This window comes from Terrapene carolina, unplaced genomic scaffold (assembly GCF_002925995.2).
Source record: "Terrapene carolina triunguis isolate 2854851 unplaced genomic scaffold, T_m_triunguis-2.0 Scaffold66, whole genome shotgun sequence".
Classification (NCBI taxonomy): Eukaryota; Metazoa; Chordata; order Testudines; family Emydidae; genus Terrapene; species Terrapene triunguis.
Window position 1 is genome coordinate 17598807 of NW_020664417.1, and position 23851 is coordinate 17622657.

The 23851-nt window shown below is 42.3% G+C and overlaps 1 protein-coding gene across 1 annotated transcript in view; it reads left to right on the forward strand.

The window, feature by feature from the left end:
• The window catches only part of SMARCA5 (SWI/SNF related, matrix associated, actin dependent regulator of chromatin, subfamily a, member 5), a 53595-nt gene that overhangs the window by 1697 nt on the left and 28047 nt on the right, over nt 1–23851 (forward strand). Inside the window, exons 2-9 of the mRNA XM_026647840.2 lie at nt 3538–3612; nt 5747–5913; nt 7132–7232; nt 8857–8957; nt 14113–14292; nt 20450–20605; nt 20697–20828; nt 22574–22642. Of these exons, the coding sequence (XP_026503625.1) occupies nt 3538–3612; nt 5747–5913; nt 7132–7232; nt 8857–8957; nt 14113–14292; nt 20450–20605; nt 20697–20828; nt 22574–22642 (981 nt within the window). The remainder of the gene's footprint in view (nt 1–3537; nt 3613–5746; nt 5914–7131; nt 7233–8856; nt 8958–14112; nt 14293–20449; nt 20606–20696; nt 20829–22573; nt 22643–23851) is intronic.

The following is a 23851-nucleotide window of genomic DNA, read 5'->3' on the forward strand; positions in this document are numbered from 1 at the left end:
CGGTAGCTCAGAGGCATTGTAGAACTTTCAACAAACAATGTGAATAACAATGTGACTTGCATCTGAAGAAGTGAGGTTCTTACCCACGAAAGCTTATGCTCCCTATACTTCTGTTAGTCTTAAAGGTGCCACAGGACCCTCTGTTGCTTTTTACAGACTCAGACTAACACGGCTACCCCTCTGATACTTGACTACAAACTTCTAGAAAGATGAGAACACCAAATTTCAGATTGATTTTTTTTTTTAAATCGTCAGTTAGTCAAAGTGCAGCCCGTCGATGTTTCTTGATTTTTTGAAGGCAAGCTCAAATCCTCACATGCTGACTGTTGAATTCATTCGTCTTCTCTTCCAAAGTGAGCATCTCACTTTAACAAAGTCTTTAACAAAACAAAGACTTGTGTTTAGCTGAGTTTTCTTTTTAAATTATGGAAGAAATCGAGTATCTCTGGCAACATTTTATAAATCAGTGGCAATTTCTGTGATCTGAAATGTCTTATTTTGGCAACAGGTGCCTAATCCAGAAATTTCCAGGATTTAGGAAAACCTGGGATTTGAACTAATACCTAGAGATAATTGTTTTGTAACAGCATTTGTTTCTTTAGCCATACATGGACACCAGTTTGTCTTTTTTAATTGCTGAATGTTTCACATTTTGAATCATTCTTTATAGTCAACCTACTTAATCTGAGTAGTTTGCAAATTCTATATTTTTAAGTAGCTCCTTTAGATGAGCAAATAACTAAAGCATTGGGATAATAAATACTATTTAAACCTACAAAAGTAAGGCAACACAGAGTTAGGGCTGTTTTAAAAAATGTAAAAGCTAAGTGGGAAGCTATTAAACAAGGATTTTTGATGTATGTGGTTTTTGTCTTTTGTAAAGTTATAGTTCTATTAAGAAACCAGACTACTTTGGATGTTTGTTTAAAATATTTCTTGACATATTTATATCTGGTGTTTCTTTTTTTTAACTGGATTGGAAAGTTTCCTGATGAAGATTTATAAGTGCTCTGCCTCCTTCCTCTGGAATATTGACTTACGTTGATTCAGAATTAAAGGCCTTTAGCCGTTGTTACCAGATTTGCTTTTTTTCCCCTCTGAGCTTGCTTAACTAGCCAAAAAGGCAATCAGATCCCAGCCATAAACTCACTTCCTTCATCCTATATGAAGCTACTAGGGTCTTATCTACACTAGCATTTTTTTTTTAATTTCCCACCATTGCACCACTACTGATGTAACTCTTCTGTTAGTAACAGTGGTGAGAAAGCTAGTGTAGACTGGCTGCTGGTGTTCTAAGGGTTAGAGGAGATATGGGGATAAAAATGTTGATGGACAGGGAATCTTGTTGCTATCAGTGGCAGGAGACTGGAAGGAAAAATGCTAATGTAGACACATCCTAGGAAGCTATGAAGAGCAATGACACTTTCTTCTTTGGATAGAAAGTATAGCTTGGAAAACATGCCATACTTAGGAAATTTTCATCTGGGAATTTTTGTTCATGCAGTTCCTTCTTATACAGAGGAGGCTCAGCAGCATATAATGGAAATAAATGTTACACTTTCAAAAGAGGAAAAAAGAACAGCTGATTTATTTACAGAAGTTCAAGAATTATTTGAATTCAAATTTGGTTGAAGGTGTTTAATGGTGTCTTGACTGTTTTGTGTACTCTTGGTTTCAAAATCTTATTGGCATGTTAAGAGGAAAATGCTTGTCCTAAATTGAGTCTACAGTTGCTGCCCATTGTCTTTTTAAAGTTGTACAATGTTATCATTTGTGTGTGTATAGATTCATGTGAATAACTTGTCAGAAGTGTCTATCTCCTGTGCAGGGTTCACAACAGTTCTGCTTGTCTCTTAGCTTAAAGCAGGAGAGGGTTTCCAGGTAGACCCTGGCTAGATGGGCAGCACAGTCTGGTATAGAAAAGGTTGAGAACCACTGTCTTAGTGCAGTGGATTTTCCATCTTTTTTCTGTTGGATCCTTCATATTTTGACTGGCAAATTAAAATTTTGCTTTTACACTTTCGTATCCCCTTTTGATATGTCTTGCCTTGGCACAATACTTACTACAGTAACTCCTTGCTTAACGTTGTAGTTATGTTCCTGAAAAATGCGACTTTAAGTGAAACGATGTTAAGCGAATCCAGTTTCCCCATAAGAATTAATGTAAAGGGGGAGGGGGGATTAGGTTCCAGGGAAATTTTTTTCACCAGACAAAAGACATACATATACATACACATATACATACGCACACACAAGTTTTAAACAAACAATTTAATACTGTACACAGCAATGATGGTTGTTAAGCTTGATTGAGGTGGTGAGTAGCCCCCATATCAGCTCCCCCCCTCCCCCCCCCGCACAGCAAGCAGGAGGCTCCCGGGAGCAGCTCCAAGACAGAGGGCAGGAGCAGCATATGGCAGTGGAGGGAGGGACAGCTGAACTGCTGGCAATTGATAATTGATAGCCTGTTGGGCGGCTGCCGCACAGGGAACTTAAGGGGGCGGGGAGCTGATATGGGGGCTACTGGTCCACCATGGTTCCAAGCCCCCACCAGCTAGCTCCAACGGGCTGCTCTTTCTGCAAGCAGTGGACAAAGCAGGCGGCTGCCAAACAACGTCATAAGGGAGCATTGTGCAACTTTAAACGAGCATGTTCTCTAATTGATCAACAACATGACAACGTTAACCGGGATGACTTTAAGTGAAGAGTTACTGTATGTCTCCTTTTTATGTCTATATTCTTTCTGTCCTATTCTTTGCTTTGTGCGTGTTCCTGCCTGTTTTGTTTTGATATCACTTGTCCATTCCCCACTGGCCAGTACGGACTGAAGCGAGGTAAATAACTTTTTGCGTAGGCCATCTATTCTAAACAGATGGTGGATGGTAATTGTCTGTAGATATCTCATTCTCTTCCCCAACCTCCTTCAGAACATACGTTGTAAAATGCCCCTTCAGGACAGTTGCAGGGGGGAGGATCATGCCAGTAGTATTTCCACCTCCAGTACACATTGCCTCTGTTCCTAGCACCAGAAGCAGAGTGAAACTCATAAATTGTTAATAAAGATGCAGTCATGTGGTGGAGTTATGGTGTTGAAGCAGAGTACTTTATTGCCAGAGGGGAGAATGGGATTTTATTTATTCCCTATCTGAAAGGGTAGTCAAAGAAAATATCTTTGCCCTCCCCCCTCCCCCTTTCCAAAAAGGGAAATGTGTGTGGGGTAGAATCAAATTATTTAATGGAGACTTGTTTTTCTATCCTAAATCTAATCATCAGTGGTAATTGGTTGGCTTGGTAGGCAAAAGAAAATCAAATAGCACCGCCTCCTTAACTTGCCACCCTGCCCTTAGGTCAAAACTAAAATTAAAACAGAGCAATTCTTGATAAGTAAAATTGATTTTGGTTTGAATGTATCAGGAATTGAGATAGAGGTGTCATACTCTGGCTAAATGGTAACATGAACAAAATAAGATGATTGCGCAAGGCAGGATATCTTTATAAAGGAGAATTCAATTTGTTTTTAATTTTTTTTCCTCCTAGGAAGTTTTTGATGATTCATCACCAGGAAAACAAAAAGAAATCCAGGAACCAGATCCTACATATGAAGAGAAAATGGTGTGTAATTTTGAGCACATGTGCAATATGGTACAAATAGCCACCATTGATGTAACTGCTTTTTATAGAAAAGTTAATTTCTTGCTCTTATTTGAGACCTCTTAACTTGGTTCCTTGTATTTTGACTAGGCTTTTTTGCAGAAATCTTAATTTTGAGATTTGTAGGCTGTCCTCTTCATATTTTGTCCTCTACTCCTCCCTTATTTCTCCACTCCCCTTGAAATGGTACAAGCTTCTGCAATTTTTAGTGGTCTAAATTAAGTGAGATGTCCTAGGAGTTTACAAGGAGTGGTGTAATGTGAAGATCTGTGTTGTGACACTGTTCAGAACTTGATTCTTTTCACTTCTTTTGGGAATGGAATGGTGGTGATGTATTGAGCTTCTGGAGGGAGGGAACACTTCACATATGTTATGCATCCTCTGGCTAGTTTAGAGCTGGGTCTATAGACTCTTGAGGCAGTTGTGCCAGGTCCTGCAAAGGGCTCAGGCCACCTTAAGAGAAGTTGAGAAATAATCATTCACCCTCTGAAACAGGAACTTAGATCTGGTCTGAGGGAGCCCATCAGTATCTTAAATCAAAACCCCATAGAATTACTCCATGACTTTTTTAACATATAGGGTCAGATAAAGTCTAATGATCATGACCTTTATTTTTCTGCTCTAGAAAAAAGATCACAATCTCATATTTTGACTTCAAATGCGATAGCCCTATACCAGTTGTCCCCAAACTGTGGGGCGCCACCCCCCTAGAGTGGCGTGGAGGAACTCTGGAGGGGCAGGGCTGGGCCAGCCTGCACGGGGGGCAGGGAGGGAGTGCCACCCAGCCCCGCTCCCAGCTCTGCTCCGGCCTTGTCATCTGGCTGTGGCTTCACTCTTCCCCCCAGCTGCAGCTTTGCTCCCTGCCCCAGCCCCGCCCTCTGACAGGGAGGGGGAAGGCAGGGGGCAACAGGGGTAAGGAGGGTGTGGCCATAAAAAGTTTGGGGACCACTGCCCTATACAGTAAAAGAGAGGTAGTCGTAGTGTGAGGGAAGAAGGATAAAAAACTACGCAGCAGAAGGCTCTGTTGGTGCTGAAAGTTCTCTGAAGTTGTATTAATTACCAGGCAAAATAGATTTGAGATGGGAAGGCTTCAAAGTAGGCAGATTCTTCTGAGGTAGCATGATTTAGTGGACTAGAGTACTAGACTGAAAGGCAGCAAATTCTGAGTTCTAATCCTGCCTCTGTTTCATAGTGTTACCTTGCGTTGGTGATTTAATCCAAGGCTTGCAAAATGTAGTAGACCTCAGAACCTGATATAGAAGATCTGAGGTCTATGGGCAACACTGCTGGGAAGACCTGCCCCCCCTTTCTCCTCCCCTTTAAAAGGGGATGTCACTAGCTGCTTTAAAAGGGGATGTTGCTAGCATTCATAACAAGTTAATGGATGATCTTCTGTCAAGCTCTGGCTAGTATGTAGGGAATGAGGCCATCCACCACCCTATCTACTCTCCTGTCAAAGCTTCCTTTTTTACATCCTTCCTATTAATAACTCAAGTACCTGTGTCTGCTTATAGCTTAACTAAGCTGCAGAAGAGTGAAACTGAAGTGGATGTTTTCAGTTCACTGCTACCCACATGATACTGAATTACTAACATTGAAAATTAAGGGTCTTTGTCTGTTTAATACTGCTGTTTCCTGCCAAAGTTATGGACAGCAGTTGCATTAAAACAGTTACCTTTGTGAGTCTGCACACTGACAACCCTACATTGGTTCACTTACAAAAAGGTTGTCTTCAGCCTATTGGTGCTTCACCGTAATAAACTGGACTTCTCATATACAGGGGTTTCTTCAGTCTTGGACACAGCAATTTGTATTCTGGAGATTCCTGGTCTCAAAGTTAGATTTCAGTATTGTTCAGGTGTCCTCTGTGACCTTGGCCTAGACTTATTCTGGGATATTTGATGGGCTCTTGTTTGATGGGATCAAATCCATTTCACAGCCATTAATTTTTGTAGCTACCTATTTTAAAGAATATACATTCAAATTTGAATAATTCTAAGCCATTCATTGTAACTCTAGATTCTACATTTTTATAATACGAGCATATTGTAATGTCTCTCTTGCTCAAGTGACTTGTTTTTCATTATATCAACAGCAAACAGACAGAGCAAACAGATTTGAGTATCTGTTAAAGCAGACTGAGCTGTTTGCACATTTCATTCAGCCTGCTGCTCAAAAGACTCCAACTTCACCTTTGAAAATGAAACCAGGACGTCCACGAATAAAAAAGGATGAGAAACAGAATCTGCTGTCAGTTGGCGAGTAAGTAATACTTCTTAGGCTTGGTCTACACTTACCCCCCAAGTCGAAGTAAGGTACGCAAATTCAGCTACGTGAATAACGTAGCTGAATTCGACATACCTTACTTCGAACTTACCGCGGTTCAGACGCGGTCCACACGCGGCAGGCAGGCTCCCCGTCGACTCCGCGGTACTCCTCTCGTTGAGCTGGAGTACCGCAGTCGACGGGGATCACTTCCTGGTTCAATTTATCGCGTCCAGACCAGACGCGATAAATCGAACTCGGAACTTCGATCCCCAGCCGCCGAACTAGCGCGGCAGTGTAGACCAGCCCTTATTCTAGTTATGCTTGCAGTATGTTTTTGAATCTTTTTGCAGGTTAGGAACTTCCTTTAAAAGATGAGTGATGCTGTAGGGTATTTTGCTTTATTTTCTCAAAATTGCTGATGTTTTGGCCTTGTTTTTTAGACACATATACAGCATTATAAGATGAGGTCATTTTACAACAAAAACAACTGCTGTTTATAAATTGAAGTTTGGTCAGAATCCAAATAACTTTTGGGGTGGTGAAGAAAGAAGGTGTGGGGGGGGGGGGGGGGGGGGGAATAAATGTAATGGCTCTTGGGGAATCCTAGTGTACTGAATTTTACAGGTGAACCAAAATGCTAAAAGGAAATGTAATTTGTTTTTACCTTTATTGCTGTTTATAAAGATGTAGATATTTTTCTAACTCCTGAAAGAGAGCTCTAGAGCAGCTGCCTCTGGGAAGCTTTGCAGAAGCTTAGGAACTGCCTGTTAAAAGTACAACCTCCCTGTTAGAGGCTAATGTTAGCACCCTTTCTATAGTCTTTCCATTTTTGCTCTCCTCCAAGCATTTTGCTCCCTACTCTCATATTGGAGTCTTGGTAGTAACAGAAGGAGAGAGAATATTTCTTCTATACACAGATAAATGCAGCTGGAAGTCGAGCTGTCAGCACAGTATTAAATACTCAGATCAACAGAAATCAGCAAACATAGTGACACAAAACAGTAGATGAGCTTAAAATTGGAAAGAGTAATTATCCACAGCATAGTCTTACAAAGTATATTGCAAATATTTATAAGAAATCAGTCTGCAAGTTTCTTCAGACCACTCTTGTTACCTCTATCAAGAATGGTATCAAGATTTTATTATGGAGCAGTCTGGTGTCTTCTCAATCTAGTTTGAAATTTGTTTTATATTTTACTTTTGATCTTTTAGCTATCGACATCGTAGAACAGAACAGGAAGAAGATGAGGAGCTATTGACGGAAAGCTCCAAGGCAACTAACATATGCACTCGATTTGAAGATTCTCCATCATGTAAGGTTTGCTCTTTCGTTCTTTGTTCTTGGTAAAATCTCAGTGGACCCTACAATTCTATTTCTAATATTCTTGCATTCCTGAGGAGGATGTCTTTCCTGCAAGATCCTCATAATCTAGAACAGTGGTTTTCAAACTTTTTTCTGGAGACCCAGTTGAAGAAAATTGTTGATGCCTGCGACCCAGTGGAGCTGGGGATGAGGGGAGGGATGTCGGGGGGGGGGGGGGGGGGCCTCTGTGCTGGGGCAGGGGGTTGGGTGCAGGATTGGGGCATGGGTTTACCTCGGGTGGCTTCCAGTCAGCGGTGCAGCGGGGGTGCAAAGGCAGCCTTCCTGCCTGTCCTGGCACTGCGGACCACGCTGCGCCCCAGAAGCGGCCAGCAGCAGATCAGATCCTAGGCAGAGGCACGCAAGCGGCTCCATGCGGCTCTCGCCTGCAGGCACCGCCCGCCCTCTCGGGTCCTGACCAGTGGGAGTGCGGAGCCAGTGCTTGGGGTGGCGGCAACGCACGGAGCCCCGTGGTCCCTCTGCCTAGGAACTGGACCTGCTGCTGGCCGCTTCTGGGGCGCAGTGCGGTGTCAGAACAGGTAGGAACTAGCCTGCCTTTGCCAGGCAACACCACCAATGGGACTTTTAACAGCCCAGTCGATGGTTCTGACCAGAGCCGCCGCGACCCAATGCCTTACGTTCGGTGACCCAGTACTGGGTCTCGACCCACAGTTTGAAAACCACTGATTTATGGAAAACTTTAAATTTGCAAACGTTTAGATTTTGATTATTCCTGAATTGGTTGAGGATCTGGCAGTTTAAATATTAACTTGCTATATGGCTGGAAATGTAATTTTTTTAAGATGAGTTGATTCTGCAGAAAAAAATAATTTATGGGGAAGACCTGATACTGTAGCGCAGGTATCAAATTTTTGCACTGTGTAATTCCAATAACTTTTGCTATGAACAGCAGATGCAGGACTTGCTTCTCTGAAGCTGGGCGTAGAAAAATAGGACTCTACTCTCTTCTTCCTGCATCCTCTGCAGAATATTTCCAGTAGCAACATTGCTCCTGCAAGTAGCTTTCCTTGGTAGCATTGTGAAGTTTACTGTAATGTAGTTTGACTCCTATTCAAAAGATTCAGAGCAGCAGCTGCAGGGATTTTACTCTGAAAGACACATACTGATACAGTACTTGCCACTGGTGGGGTTTTATTTTTCAGATTATGCGTACTACATATATAGCACCAGTCTAATCTATCTTCCAGTGCAATTTAATCTAATTGATTAATCTTACATTTTGAGGAGAGATAATATACTTTAACCTGATATTGCTTGGTGGTTATATCTTGGGTTTAAGATTTGAATTAAGATTATTACATTAGAATTTTGGCACATCTAGTGATGTTGAGGGAAACCTGCTCCTTATGCTATCACTCTTCAGGCTCAGCGACCTGTATTAAGAAATGCCACAACCTCTGCTGGTAATGTCCTAATTGCTCTCTGGAAAGTATTACTGTCACATTCTCCAACCTTTAGATAAGAAATAGTGTCAATTAGCAATAAGGGAATGCTGTGATGGCTTCAAATATATTTTGCAAATCTTTTAATCTGTTTTTGCACGTCCTCACTTTTAGATGTAAAATGGGGTAAACTGCGTGATTATCAGGTCCGAGGGTTGAACTGGCTCATCTCTTTGTATGAGAATGGCATCAATGGTATCCTGGCAGATGAAATGGTAAGTGCTGCTAATTTTTGTTGTTGGGGCTGTGTGGGGAGAAGGAACATGAAGACACGAAGTGTAATCAGATTTAGGTCTCTTTAATTTTTTTAAAGAAGCTGTTTATATTATAAAATGAAAGAGATTACGTGTTATGATACACTTTGAATGATTTTTTTTGTAAAATGTGGTTAATTCATAACACAACATTTTTGTTATAACTACATGCATGACATTACTCCAACACTTCTGTTAGTCTTAAAGGTGCCACAGGACCCTCTGTTGCTTTTTACAGATTCAGACTAACACGGCTACCCGTCTGATACATTACTCCAACAGTTGTCAACTATGGAACAGCTTCCTTTGAGAAATGGAATCACTTCTATGTGCTTATCTGCCTCAAGGAAATGCAAACTCAGAAAAAGTTTGTTTTATGGAACAGACTGACCTTTATATTATTTTAAAGCTGCAACTATTTTGAGTGGTATTCAGAAAGTTCTCATGGTAAGGAGCATTTAAAGTGTAAAAGAATGGCAGCTGCGGGGAACCAGTTAGAAGCCATTTTCCTCAGGCCCTGATCACTTTAGAACCCTAATACAGTGAGAGAGAGAACCCCACTCCCTCTCCAGTTATCATTGCCGTAGAGAACAATTTGTGGCACACTTAGTGTTGTGAGTAGGGTTAGCTGACTTGATTGCAAAAATGCCTGTTTCCTCTAGATTAGCACTTCTGCTAGTGGGAACTGACAATAGGACATTTCATAGGGTGCTACCCGTTGTGCTGCACTGTCTAGCTTGATAAGGTCAAGGTTTTTTCTATACCAAATGGAGCATTTATTAAAGATAAGGCAAGTTTACCATAACCTAGAACAAGGGTCGGCAACCTTTCAGAAGTGGTGTGCCGAGTCTTCATTTATTCACTTTAATTTAAGGTTCTGCGTGCCAGTAATACATTTTAACGTTTTTAGAAGGTCTCTCTCTATAAGTCTATATATAATATAACTAAACTACTGTTGTATGTAAAGTAAACAAGGTTTTCAAAATGTTTAAGAAGCTTCATTTAAAATTAAATTAAAATGTTGATCTTAAGCCGCCGGCCTGCTCAGCCTGCTGCGGGCCTGGGGTTCCATTCACCTAGGCCGGCAGTGGGCTGAGCGGGTCCTGCGGCCGGAACCCCGGCTGGCAAGGGGCCGGCAGCCAGAACCCCAGACTGGCAGCGGGCTGAGCAGGGCCAGGGGCTGGGACCCCAGACCGTCAGTGGGTCGAGCGGCTCAGCCCGCTGCCGGTCTGGGGTTCCGTCCGCTGACTCCTGCCAGCCAGGGTCCCAGCTGCCGGCCCCTTGCCAGCTGGGGTCCCAGCTGCTGGACACACTCAGCCCGCTGCCAATCTGGTGCTCAGGGTGGGAGATGGGGATGTGGGGAGTGCAGGAGTCAGGGCAGAGGGTGTGGGGGGCTGGGTATGTGTGGAGGGTGCAGGAGTCAGGGATGGGGTCATGGGGGGGGATGCAGGGAGCTGGGGTGCAAGGGGGGTTCAGGGGTCAGGGCTGGGGGCATGTGAGGGGGTGCAGGACTCAGGGCATGGGGTGTGAGGGGGAGGCAGGGGTCAGGGCAGAGGGCTGGGGGGGGGCGGGCTGGGATATGGGGGAGTGCTCCCAGCTCCCTGCCCTGAGCGGCTCACGGCAGGGGGCTGGAGGGATACGCCCCACTCCTACCCCCCTTCCCTGCCTCCTTACTGGTCTGAGCAGCGAGGGTGCTGGGGCTGCTCTTCTCCCCTCCCTCGCAAGGGCCATCGGCGGCAGGGAGGGAGAGGAGGCAGGGCTCCACGCAGCACGCTGGGGGAAGAGGCGGGGGAGGGGGAAGCTTGGCTGCCAGCAGAGCCTGCTGTACAGCAGCCGCTGGCAGGAGCAAGCTTGCTTCTGCCCCTGCCAGAGAGAGCGGGGGGCGGAGAAGAGCGGGCTGGGTTGGGCAGGATTTTTAATGGCACGTTGCTGCCTGCTGGGGTCTGGCTCAGCCCGCTGCCAGGGTTTGGCAGCGGGACTCCGGCAGGCAGCAGTGTGCCATTAAAAATCGGCTCGCATGCCGTCTTTGGCACGCGTGCCATAGGTTGCCGACCCCTGACCTAGAATGTATGAAAAACTTTTAAACTTACAAATATTTGGATTTTGGGTGATGATGAGTATCAGTTAAAACTTAATTTTTATTTAGCTTTGCAGCTGTTCTGCTTTTAACCTTTTCCTTCTAAACTACTTCTGCACTAGCTGGAAATGTTGATTTCTTTTGAAACATGAGTTGAGTTCTGGAAACAAAAATAATCATTTTTAAAATAAAATACTTTTTCCTGATATCCAGTCATAATCATTTTCTGCAGCAATTAACTTTATCATCTGAATCCTCTTCTCTGCATTTTCAGACCTCAGTATTTCCTGTTAAACTTTAATTAATTTTTTTTTACTGACAATGCAAAAATCTTATTTTATCCTCTGTTTATCATTAAACAGCATTTACTACTTATAAACTGGATTTGAGTTTTAGTCTGTGATGCATCTTTGTTTGCTAAATATCAATATCTTGTGACACTTAATTTTCTAGAATATCATTCTAGGTGTTTATTTTTGTTAATCTCTAAATTACTCTTTTTGATAAATGCTAACTGAAATGTACTCAGTAGTTGCTTCCTCTTCTGCACATTTATTTTTGTTGATGATCATTTTGTAGGGTTTTTTTGCCATCGCATTAAATATACGTTTTGTTTACAAAACAAAACACACAAAAATCCTCTTCCAAATGTCGTCTTATTTGATTCCTGCATCTTGACTTTGAAAGTATGTGTATTTTTAATTATTTCTAGGATTGGGCATTTGACTGGTCCAAAATAGTCAATTGGCAAGTCAGATATTGGTGAAAAATGGTCAAATATTTTAAAGCACCAATTTATTACGTCAGAAACAGTAACAATAAAGAGTAAGACTTTCTGGTCTCCAATAGGTTTAGCCGTAGATACTTATGCCTAATTACAAAAAAACAAGTTACTTAAGTGAATTATTTTAACTCAGAAACATGTGAAACACAATGAAATGAAGTTCTAAAAAATGAAAGAATGGCACCATGATGCAGTCTAAAAGATAGGCTGCTGCCTGCATCAGGGCATGAAATATTTGATCATGATCAAACCTAATTATTTCAAAAGCTTTTTAAAAATAAATGGGGGACGGGTGGATCAGAAGGGGAAGAAAACGTGGAAAAACAGAACATTTTTCTTAAAATTAGCATTTTAGTTGCAAATATGTTTACTTTATAGCTTTCTCTACAACACTTGCTGCAGTATTTTAATGTACATCATTAATGGGACACAAGATGACTAGGAGCAACTGGTGTGGAAGTCTACAACTACTTTATCCAAAAATTTGCTAGATTGTTCTCTGTAGGAAATTCAGCTAGTTAAGTTTACTACTTAGAGGTGTTGTCAGCCCATTTAGGCTCAAGCTGCAACTATTAAAATAGAATTATTTGTATCTAATTATATAAACTTGTTTAAATGTAGTATTTCTGTTAAGGATAGAATACATTCAACCGGAGTTTGCAGTACTTAAGTCAAAATGTGCAGAGTTCTTCATGGGCCCTGAATCCATATTTAGAGGCATCTAAATAAATGGCCTAGGTCTTGGTGGAGCCGAGTACCTCCAACTCAATTTGAAGTCCAGGGGATCTACAGGTGCTCATTACCGTTGAAAATCAGGCCACTTTATATAGGTTCCTGAATGCTGTGGACTTAGGTTCCTGACTTTATGAACCCAAATTTGAAGACCTCATTAATGTATTTGAGAATATAGACCCACATTAGTTTTCTAGCCAAAACAACTTGAATCTTTACAAGTTTTATCTTTTCATGTTTTAAGATCTTAATGGATTACTGATACGCTTTTTTTTTGGTCTGGTCAAATAAAGTAGACACTTGTTTGCAGCAACACCTTGTAAGAGCAACTGTTGCTTATGAGTAACATTTCCCCTGGGAACACTTTTCCTACCCTGAATTGTCCACTTGGTAACAGCAACATTTGTGACACTGTGATGTCACATCCAGGGGCAGAGATTGGGGGGGCATTTAGGGGAGTTGTCTGTCCCAAACTGCATTTTTCAAGTCCCCTCCTGACCCTGGCCCTTCAGCGCAGCTCCATCCATTTGCCCTGCCTGACAGAGCCTGTATGGAGAGCATGTGTGTGTGGGGGAGTTTTGTGGAGGGTCTGGAAGAGATGGGTTTTGGGGGGCGGGGCAGGGCTCAGGGGAGCAGCAGAAGCACAGCTGGAAGGTTTCCTCCTCCCTTAGCATCTGGCTTTGCGGGGGGGAGGGAGAGAGAATATGTTGCTATTTTGCAGTGGGGAGTATCGGGGACCACCTTCGTGTGCATTGAGCAGTCCCCTCTCCATCTTTGCTGATGGTGCGGTATGGGTGTGCTGTTTTGCCATGGGATGTTGCTGACCTGTCCCCTTCCCCCCTCCATTGCAGGCTGTGAACAGTGCCCTCTCCAAGGTGGAGCATAAAGTTGCCTGTAGGAGCATCCTCAGACTGTCCCCAGCAGCTGGGCTTGGTCAGCCATTTTGCCGACTGGGGGTTCCCCTGCCCCATTTCTCCCAAACTTGGGATTCCCCCATATCACATCCCCACAATGTGGCTGCCTCACCCCTTCCAAAACACCCTTAACCCTTCATATGCGTTTGGTCAGACGACACTCCCTATAACAGCAACAGCCGCTTAGGAGCAACATTGCAAAAGGGCGCAGATACGTTTCTACTAATAAGCATCTGCTATACTGTTCCTAGTGTTTTCTACAAGTCAGTAACTATCAGGTTTGAAATGCTGTTTGCTACCATAAATTACAGAGACCCTTCATTCATTTTATGCTGCAGGCTTTTTTTCTGTACTTCTTTAGCAAGCCACGCTAGACTTACTAGTTCTTAAAACTTTTTTAAAAAAGTAACTAATTTATTTCACTGCTTGCTTTAAAAATAAAGTAGTTGTCTGTCAGGTCAGTGTTTCTTGGGGATCTCTGTTTGTTGGGATTTTTGCTAGTTTTGTTTTCACCTGCCTTTTTAAAGTTTACCACTGAGTTGCTATAAACGTTTTTTTGAGAGAACCTTTCCCCATTAATAATAGAAATAAATTTTAACCTCTTAACAGGGTCTTGGAAAGACACTGCAAACGATTTCTCTTCTTGGGTACATGAAACACTACAGAAATATTCCTGGCCCTCACATGGTATTGGTTCCCAAATCCACTTTACACAACTGGATGAATGAGTTCAAGAGATGGGTACCAACACTTCGAGCAGTTTGTTTGATAGGTGACAAAGACCAAAGAGTAAGTATGGAACACTCTATTGCATATTCATATTTTTCTTCTCCCCTGCCCCAAAGTATTCATATATGGTGGACGCAACATATAAACTTGCCACCTTGTTATGTTTTCTAATCAACAAGTAGCTGCTGTAGATTGTTCAGGAGGCAGACTAATGGTTCCAGAAGTAGATGCCACAGAATTTTCAGCTTAGGCTCAGATGTGCTCTGTATTAGATACTAGATGACACCCCCCTTTTTTTCTTTCTTTCTTTCAAACAAACAAAAATTGACACATGAACATATAAAAGTATACAAATCTAGTCAGTAACTTGGTCAATATAAGACCTAAAACGGATGCTATTATTTGAAATGTAATCAGTTTTAAAAAAGAAAAATAATTTCAAGCACTCCCTGCTTCTGAGGCTTACCTGCTGATTTTTGTCACTTTACAGTCACATTTTCCTGCTTTTTTAATTAATTTTCTCCTTTTTTGTGTTATGGAGATCCACAATATAAACCAGTGGAAACTGATCTCTTTATTTTTGGGGGTGGGATGAAACTAACTATACAAAGTGCAAAATGTATGAAATAAACTAACTAGAAAAGAGAAATAGCTCATTCTGTAGTCCCTCTGTTATAGGAATCTTTGGTATTACTTGTAACAACAGTGGCTTTAAATTTTCTGAGTATGGACTCTCTCTCCATACAACTCTTTTCCTAAAATAAAATCGAATTGTGTCCCCTTGTAAAGTGAGATTCTGCTCTAATAGTGACCTCTCTCTCCCTACTCAACAGATCAGTTCCCTGTGAGTTTTCTCTAGATTAGAGAAAAATTGTTTTCCAGTCCCAATGTAATGTTGTCGTCATCTTTTTCCTAATCTAGATAAACATTGTGTTCAAGCTGTCATCTTATTCAAGTGACAAAACCAGGTTTTTGCTTTGTTCTGCTCTGGGCTGAGCAAATCCACTTGAGAACATGAGTTGGAGAGTGCAGAGAGAGAATATTACCATGCATCAACAGAACTGCTTACTAAATTCTAGTCAATTATACTTGTGCAAAGCCATTGAAGAGAATGTGGTTGCAAAAGTGTCACTGAAAGAGTAATTTTGGCTTGCAGCATTTTTAGTAGATGTGGTGATATGTAAAGGAGATACCTAGCTTGATTCTCAAACTTCATTGGACTGTCAGTCTCCCCCTACCTGAACCCCATGTGGGGAGACTAATATGCCCAAGGTCCCAGGATTCAAGAAGAGCTTTTGCCAACCCCAGGCCTTTCTGGTCATTGACACCCACCCCAAGTGCCTGTACTGCCTTGGGGTAGCTCAAAGTGCACTGTTTGATCTTTCCCAAGCCAAACTTGTCAAGCTCCTGAGAGGTTTCTGAGATTCCTGATAGATCATGCTGTGATGCCCTCAATCTGCTGTTGGCCTGTCAAACCCCACTGTACATTGGGCAGAGCCGCTGAGAAGTGCCCTTTGGAGCACGGTGATCGCTGGCTCCATGGCCGATAGGGGTAGAACCAAGGACTCCAAATGAGGGCATGAAGAGGATAGGAAATACTCTCACAAGAAGCAAGAAAAAAATCCCCCTCCAGGTCCTCATCCAAGAAGAGAACCTCTTTTCTGGTACCTTCTAAGCTGTGTGAGACTCTGCACCCTGATATAGGAATGTCAGGAGTTCAGAGCATGGTACTGGTCTCTTGGCTCCAAAGAGCAAGAGTGCCCAGAAACCGGTGTTAATGCAGGAGTGGAATTGTCCCTGGTACCAGTGAGGGAAATGGAAGCAGAGGCCATCTGCACTTGTGGTACCATCACACCATGGTGAGTTGTTGGTACCAAAGACGGTGACAAGTTCAACACTGCTGTGCTGCAAAAAGAAAGGAGTCCACTCTGCCCCCTTGCGTTTGGAGATAGATACACTGCCCTGAGGACATTACTGTCTTCTCAGACCCAGAGTCCCCAAGCCTGTTAAAACCAATCCTGACTAGGGAGATTCCCTGGACCAATAGCATGGGGGAAGGTACAAGAAAGGGGAGAGTAACTCACCTATTCCTTCTATGAGCTGGGACATAACAAGGCTCCTGGTACTGACAGCACCACCCATGGTGTCTGAAGCTGCCTCCTCTAACAAGTCAGGTGTTAGTAGGAGACGATGTCCTCTCCCATAGAGAAAAGGGAGTCTCTTGGGCGCTGGCCCGATCTCATAGGAGAGATTATCCACATTCGGATCAATTGCACCATACGCCATGAGGACCACCTCGGTTTCATTTTAACTGCCTGCACTGGCATTATTTGGGCCCATGGGACCCACACATGCAATATTCTGAGTCTGCAGTCCCATCAAGAATCCAAATAACCTTCACCTTGGAGAACTTTCTGAACCTCCTCAGGAACTAATGGGGGAGGAAGAAGAACCAGATCCGATGGGGTTATCTCCAGACAGGGTGGTTGCACCAGCCCCACCTTCACTTTCTGATGACTAAAGGCAGTTTCAAGACCTGTTAAGGAGGACTTCAAGTACACTCTAGATTCCTCTCAAGGAAGTGCAGGATTTTCCTCAAAGTGCTGGATTTAGCAAGGTGGTACGTCCCATTAATGAGGTAGTCTTGGTGGTTCCAAGATCTAGCACAGCTGCTCCGAAAAGAACAGAAAATGTTCCATTGTACCAGCTAATGAAGCAGAATTTATATTCACGCATCCTGCTCCAAGTTCATTAGTAATTCAGGCTGTGGCTGAAAATGACTGACAACATCAGACCAGATCTGCTCCTTCCCATGAGGAAGCTTAGACCTTTTCTGGAGAAAGTTTGCTGTGTGGAACTCCAAGTTGGTTGAAGTAAAACTATCGCTAATGACAGCACTAATGTCAAAGTATGATTTTATTTATTATATACTAAGTTTGTGGGTTCACTGACAAACTCCCACAGGAGGATAGATTGCGGTTCAAAGTGTTCATCAAGGAGGGCAAATTGCTTGTAAGGGAGTCTCTCCAGGCCTCTGATGCTTTGGATACAACCTTCTGCCCGATGGTGGTGATAGTCATGCATTGGGACTTTGGGAAATCCAGAGGATTGAAGCCACCAGTCCAGTACATAGTGAAGGATCTGCCTTTGAGGAAAACAATTTGTTGAGTGAAAAGACAGATGTGTCAGAACACTGACTAAAGGACTCCAGGGCAACCCTCTGCTCTCTTGGTATCTACACTCCAGCCCCACGAAGCAGACACCACAGACTGAACCATACAAGCAGTGATCAGCACTTCAACTCTTTTTATCATCAAAGACGTTACAAGCCACCCAAGAAGCAACATAGGGTGCAGCATAGCAAAAATATCTCCTCTTTGCTCTCTTTCCAACTCCAGCCTCACACTAGAAAGCACTTTTGATGGGAGCTTCAGGAGCTACTACTCAATCCCTGTAACCCATCCAAAAAGCTCCTTTCCTGTTCGGGGACCCCTGATACTTAGGGTACGTCCACACTACGTGAGGCCTGTAAATGATTCATACCATTTATTCTAATCCTGCATGTCCAAGTCATGTCTGAAATGACAAGTGTTCTGCATCAGTAAATAAGGAGTAAGGTCCCCCCCCTTCTTTGTATAGAAGTCGTCACTCTTTGGAGCTGATGTATTTGTTCTTCGCAGCGCACCTTTCAGGGATCCTCAACAGGCACTTCTCCAGGGACCATGAATGGGAGCTACATGATTCAGTGGTTCATAACGTATTTCAGCAATGGGGGCCCCTATCTTGGAACCTCTCTGTGTGTCAGGAGAACAAGAAATGCCCAATCTACTGTTCTGGGGGACTCAAGGTCAGGGCTCCTGAGACGACTCTTTTTTAGTACCATCGTTGGGACAACTAACATACGCCTTCCCACTTCTTCCGCTCGTACCCTGGGCCCTCAGAAAGATCAAGCAAGAGGGAGCCTTGGTGATGCTTATTGCTCCCAGATGGCTCAGACAATTCTGGTTTCCTGACATTCCAAATGTCAGCATGTCCATGCATCCAAGCTGTTCCTGGACCTATTGACCCAGCACAAAGGCATCCCAATCCAGCTTTCCTTCACTGAACAGCCTGGTATTTGGATGGGCAACAAACCTAGAAAGGACATGCTCAGAAAAGCATATCCTTAATAATAGGAAGGTGTCAACAGGAATGTGCTACATCTCAAAGTAGAAACGATTTTCTCTCTAGTAAAAACTGTCAGGTAACACCAGAAGATTCCGACATTCCTGTCATCTGAAAATACCTCCTGTCCTTAAAGACTTCACGTCTTTCTCTTCGCTATCTCTGGGTGCACATAGCAGGTATCAGCACCTGTTCCCTTTGCTTGACAACCACTCTATCCTTACCCATCCTGTGACAGGTACATTGTTAGAACCTTTCCTCTGATACTGAAACCTACCCCAACTTGAGACCTCAATCTAGTCCTATCAGCATTAATGAAGATTCCGTTTGAACCCTTAGACATAGGTTCCTTAGCTCACCTACTGATTTGTGGTGGCTATCACTTCAGCCAGAAGGGTAGGTGAGCTGGGAGCCCTTGTGGCTAATCTGTTTTACACAGCTTTCCGTAGGGTCAGTGTCTCTGAGTTTACACCCGAAATTCATCCTTCATTTACCTGTTTTCTTCCCAAAGCTGTATGCCACCAGTGAGGATGGGAAGTTTTGCTCTCTGGATGTCAGTTGAGCGTTGACACTCTACCTGCAAAGGACTAAATCCTTTAGGAAATCAGATTATTTGTATCTTTTGCAGACTGTGAAGCTATCTCATCCTAAAGTCTGTCTGATTTGAATTTCAGGTTGCATGTTGCTCTGTTATGAGTTAACAGCAATTCCACCCCTGAGGAGTGTGAGGGCCCACTCACTTAAAGCTCAGGCTGCATCAGTAGCCTCAGTTTGAGAAGTGCCTCTTCTGGAAATCTGTAAAGCGGCAACATGGGGCTGTATTCACAAAATGTTATGTACCCAGTGCAAGCTTCTACAGCTAACGCATCATTTGGCAGAGCAGTCCTCCATTCAGTGATACAGCATGGGTCCTTGCACTCTGCTACTCAATGAATACTACTTGTTGACTCACCCACAGTGGACTACAGATCAGGACTATCACTCGAAGATGAAAGGTTACGTACCTTAGAGTAACTGGAGTTCTTTAAGATGTGTGGTCCCTATCTGTATTCCGCTACCCGCCCTTCTTCCCCTGTTCTTTGGTGCCGTATCTTAAGGTTATTTTGTGTTCAAAAGGTACTAAAGAGGCAGTTGGTCTGTGCTTCCTCCACCATGGCCTTGGTTCAGAGCACAAGGAGGAGAGGGGCTCCAGCATGGATTAATGTATGCTGGTAGCAAGAATCTTCTGGTCTCAAGAGCATATGCACTGGCGATGGATTAGAGGATAGGGACCACACATCTCGAAGTCCAGTTACTGTCACATAAATAACTTTTCTTTTTGAATTCTCCATTGTTGGGCTGTATTGTAGTCCCTAGATGACCGCACTCAGTAGCTCAGTTTTTTTTTTTTTTTTTTTTTTTTAATTAGCCCAGCAGTGTCAGCTTGGATTTGCTTTACATACTCCAGACTGGTTATACTCTAATCTAGTGGTCCCCAACCTGTTTACTTCACACCTCCCCTTATTTCTGTCCGCGCCCACCCCCCAGAGCCAGGAGCGTAACCACAGTTCCGGGAGGTGGGGACGCAGACAGGAGTAAGGGGGCCAAGACTGGGACCACAGCTAGGGGCAGGAGTGGGTGCAGGGGTCAAGGCTAGCAGCCACAGTGGGGCACAGAGAGATTCCTCTGTGCCCCCCAGTTTGGGGACCATTGCTCTAATCCAATTGAAATACTATAAAATTACTGGTGTTAGTGCTCCTTTACAATTTTTAACCTTATGATTTATCCATTCAAAAACTTTTATGCCTACTCTTCTGGTAAAGATTGATATCTGAAGCTTGCTTTTCTTCCCCACTTAAAAATGAGATATTGGCACTTGTTCAGTCTAGCAAATCCCTAAAACTAGAAAGCACATCTGTCGCATTGAGGCTACAATGAATTTTTATTTTTAGCCCCTAATTTTGCAGTGTGAGAGGAAACTTTGTTTTGAACACTAAACAGAATATATTCAATTTGTTTAGTTATGAGATATGGTAGTTAATCTTCAAGATTTTTTTTTCCCCTTTCTAACCAGGCTGCCTTTGTCCGAGATGTATTGTTGCCAGGAGAATGGGATGTCTGTGTAACATCATATGAAATGCTTATTAAAGAGAAATCTGTGTTCAAAAAATTTAACTGGAGATATCTAGTTATAGATGAAGCCCACAGGATCAAAAATGAAAAATCAAAGGTAACTTAGAATTTACTCAAAGTAGACATTTGCATAGATTACAGCATCTTTACAATAATACAGTTGTGATAATTGTCTTGATCTCTTTCAGTTGTCAGAAATTGTGAGGGAATTCAAGACGACAAATCGGCTGCTGTTAACTGGAACTCCACTTCAGAACAATTTGCATGAACTCTGGGCACTTCTCAACTTTCTTTTGCCAGATGTCTTTAACTCAGCTGATGTAATGTTTCTTATTTTTCTTTATTAAAAATTAAATGAACTCAGTTAATCTACTGACTTGGGAGAAATACAAATAACTTTAATAGACCTGGTTAATTATGTTGTGACTGACAGTCCATTAATTTCTGGTTGTTGAAAGGTATAGTACAGACGCTCCTCGACTTACGCAATTGTTCTGTTCCGGAAAGCCTTGCGTAGTCCGAATTTTACGTAAGTTGGAAATGTATATTGTGCAAGCATAAAAAAACAAACAATTACAACATTTTCTGCTCTAAATCTTCTTTCGCTTACAAACTCGTCCTGCACTCTTGCTATCACTTGGTCGCTTTCCAGGTATGATTTGAATGAAATAATAGGGTGAAATAACAGAAATACAGTATCACCGAAATAACACGAGACTGAGAGGCTGTGAGAGCGCAAAGCCTTCCCTTGTAGGAGATGCTACTGCTGTATTCCACCGCACTACAGTACAGTACTTTGCGTTTCCGTACGCTACGCATTATTTTCCACAACTCGAAAATTTTATTTATGCCTTATGGAACTTTTTGCGTAAGGTCGAATATGCGTAAGTCAGGTCTTGCGTAACCCGGGGAGCGTCTGTATGTAGATGAATTCACCCAGTATATTGTCCGCTGTACGTTGTTTTAAACCTTATTGTCCACTTAACACACACAATGGGTGTTTCAGTCACTGTGATTTGATATTAAATTTCATGCTGGTGATTTTTAAAGAAGGATTATGTACTGTGGTATCTTAAATGACTAACTTTATTATCAGATCAAATTTTAAGAATCATTTTGTTACTTAGTCTTCACATCTTGAAATTTAGTTAGCAAGATTTTGATTCCATATGAGTTGGGAAAGCCAATGCAGTTGTGTAGTGCACTCACTACCAGGCTTGAGTGCCTTGTGCCCACATCTGATGGTGCTGCAAAGGCAGTGCATTTAAGTCCAGATTCAGTAAGGCTGTTTTTCTTAAGGTTTTGTGCTTATGCTCAGGCTTAGTTATGTGCTTATGCTTAAGTACCTTGCTGAATTGGGGCTTTAGCCCCTCTGGGAGAAGAAGCTTTGCAATGTATTCAGGTAGCGGGCATAGCTCCCCATCTTTTCCATCCATCAAATGCTCAGTGGCATCTAGCCCAGAGCTGGTAATGATATTCTTACTATAGAAGATCTGCCTGTGGTGGCTCCCTTCAGCAGAAAAGAGCGGGTACATTAAATGTTCTGATGAGTGTACCGAGATCTTCCATAATGACCATGAGAAAAAATGACCTTCATATTGGAGCAAACTAGAAACAGCACTTTGATTCCAAAAGCAACTTACCTGACTGTTTGCTTTCTGTATTTTTCTCTTATTTGATTTTGAACAAACTGTCTGCCTCCTATATCAGCTTCTGTTGTGAAGTCATCCTGTTTTTTTGGACAGGACGTGGAAATGAGTATAGTGTTACAAAATCAGTATTGTAACTTAAGGGTGCTGTATACAGTTTTTGTACTGCTATAACCATATCTGGCTAGATACTGACATAGTTAAAACAGTACAACCTCTTAGGGGGAATTCAGTCGTACCTAGTATAAATGTGCTTATATTAGTATAGCTGATTACATATCAATATACTTACGTTGTGAAATTTAAATAGAATTTGTAACGGTCATGTGGTGAGCTACTTTTTTTATTATTGCAGTAGATTAACTTTCTTGGTGTAATAAAGTTATTTCTATATATAAAACATTTTATTAATATAGGACTTCGATTCATGGTTTGATACAAATAACTGTCTTGGAGATCAAAAGCTGGTGGAACGTCTCCACATGGTAAGTTTTTGTTTGTTTGTTTTGTATGTGTCACATTCATATAATGTTGAATGAGTATTAACCAGTCCTGTTGTTCCAAAGATTTTTGTGATGTCTTTGCTCATAGAACATTAAGGAAAATACCCTTATACTATACTTTTTGGAATATTTTGCAGAATAATTGCATCCTGACTTCAGTGATGCAAAGGATGTATATAATTCTTAAATAGGCCTGGTTGAATAGCTTTAAGCCCAGATCTTAGGTTTTGAAAAAGGTATGCAAATTCCAATATAAACAGGTATTGTGTGTGTTCAACCTCCCCTCCCCCCATGTTAAAAGAATATTTATTAAGGTTGCAAAGTCAAGCATTCATATTAGGAAATGCTTGAATTAAGGTTGTCTGTACAACCTTAATTTAGTTCCCTTGTGCATATGCGTTGTGATACGGTCTTTAGTTAGAAGATCACATACTGTTTTTTTCCCACGGGACCCCTGTCTCATTCTGTGCACAGGATGGATGGTGCTAATTTGAGCAGTTGTTTAATAGTTTGTTTTCTTGTCATTGTTCAAATATGTGGCCCCATGCCTTATTTACTGAACAGTCTTAAACCCCTGTTCTGAAGACAGAATGTATTAATTTCCTCTGGCTTTTGTATGGCACTTATCTCTATAGTATCTGAGTGCTTCATAAATATTGGTAAATGTATTTTCCCAACATCCCTGTGAGATGAGGGAGTATTAGCCACATTTTGCAGATGGGGAACTAAGGCACAGAGAGATTAAAGTCAAAAGTGTCCGGTAATTCTGGGTGTACAATTTGAGATCCCTATGATTCTGAAAAATCAGGTCCTTAGATTTTATATGTTCAAAGCACAACTCCCATATTCTTATGATCCTATTCTCCTCTGTAGGCCTGGCTCTCTGTTCTTACTAACTCTCCCATGGTGGATCAGTCTCTCCCTTTGATGAGAGTAGGCGATGCATTCTGATGTCCCATGGCTGCAGTGCAGCATGGGACATGACATCCAGCTAGGGAGCTCAGCCTTTAGAGGAGAATGGGGACATTAGACAACCAAACTATAGGTAGTATGAGGCACGATGGGGGCATATCTGAATTGAAGTATTTTATTTTTGGCAAGCAAACAATTTTCTGTGGAAAACAGCCACTTGTGAAACATTTTATTTAATTGGAAATTCAATTTTCTGTCAAAACAGTTTTGACACAAAAA